At 38.0% G+C, this 5,199-nt stretch overlaps 1 protein-coding gene and 1 long non-coding RNA gene across 2 annotated transcripts in view; one reads left to right on the top strand and one right to left on the bottom strand.

The window, feature by feature from the left end:
- Nucleotides 1-1,416, bottom strand: part of LOC126281402 (ethanolamine kinase 1) — a 150,680-nt gene extending 149,264 nt beyond the window's left edge. Inside the window, exon 1 of the mRNA XM_049980335.1 lies at nucleotides 876-1,416. Coding sequence (XP_049836292.1) covers nucleotides 876-1,001 — 126 coding nt within the window. The 5' untranslated portion in view covers nucleotides 1,002-1,416. The remainder of the gene's footprint in view (nucleotides 1-875) is intronic.
- A 115-nt stretch (nucleotides 1,417-1,531) lies between these two features.
- LOC126281413 (uncharacterized) lies at nucleotides 1,532-4,746 on the top strand. Its single transcript, XR_007551262.1, has 2 exons — nucleotides 1,532-1,921; nucleotides 4,377-4,746. It is a non-coding gene; the product is annotated as an uncharacterized LOC126281413 (long non-coding RNA).
- Nucleotides 4,747-5,199: the final 453 nt, after the last annotated feature.

The raw sequence follows: 5,199 nt of genomic DNA, 5'->3' as shown, positions 1-5,199 counted from the left end.
GTAATCAGTAAAATAGTGTATCATACGAGGGATCACCAGTTTAATATTGGAGGCAAGCGTGGAGGGTAAAAAATCACAAAAGGAAACCAAGAGGTGAATACGCTAGGTAGATTCAGATGGATGGTGGTTGCACTACTTAAAGATGATGAGGCTTGCACAGGATATAGTAGCATGGTGAGCTGCAGCAAACCAGTCTTTGGACTGAAGACAACAAAACAACATGCAGTAGAAAAATTTAATTTAAGAGGTACGCTTCAGCAGTTCAGACATAGTTCACACAGCCTAAATAATAGGTTTCTACAACTGAAATCTAGAGGGGCTTCGGATAATCCAGCAGTTTGCATTTGGAAATGGCAATGAAAAGAACGTTATTTTCAGGTAAAAAATGCTAAGCCAGAACAGAAAAAAATTATGATTAACGACCACTTACAGCCATTACGTGCCTCTAGTATTTGTTTCAGTAACCCAGTGGCTCGTTTCAGTCATGCACACAACAATACTCCAAAAATTCAAATACTAGAGTGGCCCATGGGCGTGTAAATAGTGGTAGAATGCGATTGCGAAGTAAAACCAAACCGCTCATGTTGTATTTAACGGATTAAACAAAATTTCAAATGTCTTCGTATAGCACTGTACAGTTTGTGAGTTCGGAAGCTCGGCAGGAGCATCATACCCGCAACAGGCGTCGATAATTTCAAACACCAAGAGTATGTAGCTCCATCAATGAATTCCGTGATTCATAATGGATCAGATGAAATTAAATATGCGATTGAGGACGAAACAAGAGCTTATATAACTCCGAAAAAAAAGCGAAGAAAATGTATAAACTATGCTATGAAAGGGACTTTGGATAAAAACAGGAATAGTGTAAGTACCTTGAACTTTGTTTTGTCTCTGCTCCATGATGAACGAATATGTTGCAGCACGGAGAATGCTCCATCGATGAGATGATCCTCGTCAATCGTGATGGGGATTACCAGGGAATTTTGTTCGAAGGACATCTCGAGCTGTCCCTTCACGCACCGGCAACTTAGTGTAACTGGTGGGGCTCTTGCGCCGATCGCAGCTTATATACTGCAGCACGACCCCCAATAACCACCACTCCTCTTCGTTCGAAGTTGCAACATAAAATATAGAATTAGGGCAGATTTCATTTCTGCACACTTTCAGTTCCCGGTCATAAGAAAACAGAAGACTCGTCGTAAACTGCTAATGTGAAATTAAACACTTTCAACATTATGTGAAATCAAACGCTGAATTACATTTAATAAGATCTATAATTTCAAGCGTTTCATTCTAACACAGAGATAAACACACGAACGTTCTAGATACGCCACTATACGTCAAAAATTCTCTCTCGATACTAAAACAGCTGAACCATCAACCCGGCAGTTTCACCGTATTGACTTGACAAGCGGTTGAAGCCGGCGGAAGTTTATGGTCGACGAGGAAGTAATCGACACAAGCCTATCGAAAAATGAGTGGCGATAAATCGTATGAAACTCCCCAAATAATCAAATATCCATATTCTGAATTTCTCAAGCGCAAGCGCAGCTGTGGAATTGTGACAGCGTTTGCTCGAATGTCGGTTATAAGGGATGTCCTCGCTGCATGGGAGAAAACAACTATTTATTTTACATACTACAAAGACTGTTCTTTTTTCGTTGGTGAATGAAATATATTTTCGGAATAAATATTTGCCCACGATGACAATTAAACAGCCCGATTCCTTAGTATATTTGGCTGTTCGTCAATGGGCTAGTGTGCCATAGAGCCGCTCCCTCTCCCCCTCTACTTCCTTACAGCTCTTGGTTATAATCACAAGACTGATCTGTAGCGTAGCCTATGGTCTGGGTTAGATGGGAAGATGATATTGGTTCCTGGCGAAGCCAACGAATGTGAACGAGAAATAAAGACTGTGGTAAGAGATTGAGGTCTAGAATGGCCTGTTATCTATGTAAATGTCATAATTAGTGTACCCCGAATATTTCACACTTTTTTTTTACTAGTACCGAAACGTAAACACAGAAAATCCGCATTGCATATGGACATTTCCTCGACGAATTTTTTGATGCATTATACCATGAAAATTGCAAGGGGTCACACTAGATAGCTTTTCCCATCTCTGACATACCTGTGAATTATTTATTTGTTTAAATACCTCAAGTATGAAAGTTTTACAAAAAATGAAATTATTACTACATAGAACACCAACTTCATAGACGAATGCCTTTGTAGAAAGTATATATCCAGTTGGGTTGCATGTATTAAGATTTTGTAATCATACAGTTGAGCAAATAGCCAACTTGAAACCATTTGAGAGAAAAATGAATTTATCCCTAACCTAGTGATACATTCCTCCTGATGTTCCAAAAAAGTTTTTATGAGATATCAAATATATTTTTTTTTGATGGCACACTTTCTTCAAAAATAAAAATTTATCAGAGTAATGGTAAAAGGGTGCCACATTACAATAAGTATTTTTGTTTTCACTCTCATTACAGTGACTTATGTAACATTAACAACTTATCATTCCAAAAGTGGGTATAGAATCCATCTTCACTGAAGGAGACCTTTCATATCGTAATTGAGTTTCTTCTTGTCACATTACCGATAAAGTCAGATTCCAGCCCCTCTTGTAAGATTTTTGTCAAGAAATGAGGCCTGTTTGCATTAATTACATCATAGAAGTACCCGTGATCTAACAATGATTCTAATCCAATGGGAAAAGAAACAGCTCATACCGATGGTGTGACAGGGGTGAATTAGATTGGCCACACCAAAAGTAGGTTATCAGGTTTCTTACATCTATAGCAATCAATATTTGCAGAAAACATAAAATTAGCAATATGGAAGCCAAAAAGATGTTTTAGAGCACAAAAGAGTTATAAATTCTCCACCAGTCTATTGTGGTAGAAGTAACATAAGACACCTTGCAGAATACTTTTGGTAGTGATCAGTAATTTGACAAATACTGGTACTTTAAGTTTAATTTTGGCCCAAGATCATGTGGTAGTTTATTCATCCAGAGACAATGTACATTGCATGGATTTCGTCAAATATATATATATATATATATATATATATATATATATAAAACAGAAAGAAACTTCCACATGGGAAAAATATATTAAAAACAAAGATTCCAAGACTTACCAAGGGGGAAAGCGCCGGCAGACAGGCACATGAACAAAACACACAAACACACACACAGAATTACGAGCTTTCGCAACTGGCAGTTGCTTCGTCAGGAAAGAGGGAGGGAGAGGGAAAAATGAAAGGATGTGGGTTTTATGTCTGCTTGTGTCTGTGTATGTGCGGATGGATATATGTGTGTGTGTGTGTGTGTGCGCGAGTGTACACCTGTCCTTTTTTTCCCCTAAGGGAAGTCTTTCCGCTCCCGGGATTGGAATGACTCCTTACCCTCTCCCTTAAAACCCACATCCTTTCATTTTTCCCTCTCCTTCCCTCTTTCCTGACGAAGCAACTGCCAGTTGCGAAAGCTCGTAATTCTGTGTGTGTGTTTGTGTGTTTTGTTCATGTACCTGTCTGCCGGCGCTTTCCCGCTTGGTAAGTCTTGGAATCTTTCTTTTTAATATATATATATATATATATATATATATATATAGGGTGAACAATACTATTCAAAATACAGATGTGCATAGTAGACTACATAACATCAGAGCACATTGTAATAGTATGTACAACTTTGATTATTTACATTGATGTATGAGAAAGACTTTTTGCATGGAATACACAGTTGATATTTAGGTATAACACATACAATTCTAGCACTTTTGTACATATTATTTATCTAGATCATAGCAACAGTCGGATACAAATTACTATTGGCACAGAGTACATAAATATAATTGTTTAGTATAAAGCTATTCCAGGTATTCTTTTACACTATAATAGCAGTTGGTCATTAAAAATTTGAATACTGCTTCTTTAAATGAAGACAATTTTTTTATTTCTTTTATCTTTACCGGTAGTTTGTTATACAATCTGCTTCCTTGAATGTTTGTTTGTTTCTGGTGTTAAGCAAGCTTGACAACCATCCATTCTACAATATAAGAACTGGAGATTATGTCATAATCATGACGGAGAAGGTGCCTCAAGAATTTTCTACAGTCCAGAGGAAACATTGTTTTGTGCCTCAATCAAATGTTCAGTAAATAACTGCTGAGAGTGAAATAGTCAAGTGTACACATGATATATAATGTCATTAACTTGTCAGTATTACATGCTGGTTCCATGTAAATCACACAGAAGTACAAAAACGTAGAAAACACACAGTATTTTTTCAGAAGTACTGCATTCTAAACAATGGTACTCTGGTCTCCTTGTGTCATTTAAACTTAAATGTGTTCCAGGGTAAAGTCAAGTGCCATCATACTGTTTGGGAATGCTAGAGCAGAGAGGGCTGTGAAGAACACATCAACCAACTGCACATGGACCAGCCCCTCTCTAGGATGACAACCTGACAGCAGCAGCCTCAACATGAAGAGGACGTAAATGCCACACCACACCACCTGGCAATGGCCCAGTTAAAGACTAGCCAATTCTATGAGTTCTACACCAGTGAATTCAAGCATAACACCGAGACTAATCATTTTGCTTCTACTATGCAGCATACTGAAGGGATTTCTATTTTGTCTGTCACTTTTTGCCTGTGACACATTTGTATTTCACAAAGTTAAGTATTGTAATCATTTCCTTTGGTAATAAACTCCATTAATACAATTTGCTTGAATTGTTGTCTAGCGATCCGAGACAGCAGGTTTCCTAGGAACCCCATATTTGACGAGTGGAAAGGAGACAACAAAATGTAACCTCCAGTTTGAAAGACTAAGTGAGGTGATGCAAAGTCACTTTTGGGAGGACAATGGTTCAAATCCGCATCTGGCCATCCAAAATTAGGTTTCCCTTGATTTCTCTAAATTGCCTTAGGCAAATAGCAGAATGGTTCCTTGGAAAGGGCACTGCTGATTTCCTTTCCTGTCCTTGAAACAGCCAGAGTGTGTGCTCCATCTCCAATAACGTTTTGTTGATGGGACATTCAACACTAATTTTCTTTCCTTCCTGTTTGAGAGTAATATGGAGATTGCTGTTGTGAGAGTTTAAAAGCTTCGAAACATGTTATTGTGACACTGTTTACCACAGGGCCTGCAATAAGAGAACCATTGGTGAAATGGA

The sequence above is a fragment of the Schistocerca gregaria genome, chromosome 7, assembly GCF_023897955.1.
Source record: "Schistocerca gregaria isolate iqSchGreg1 chromosome 7, iqSchGreg1.2, whole genome shotgun sequence".
Taxonomy (NCBI): Eukaryota; Metazoa; Arthropoda; class Insecta; order Orthoptera; family Acrididae; genus Schistocerca; species Schistocerca gregaria.
This window is presented reverse-complemented; position numbering and strand designations above follow the sequence as displayed.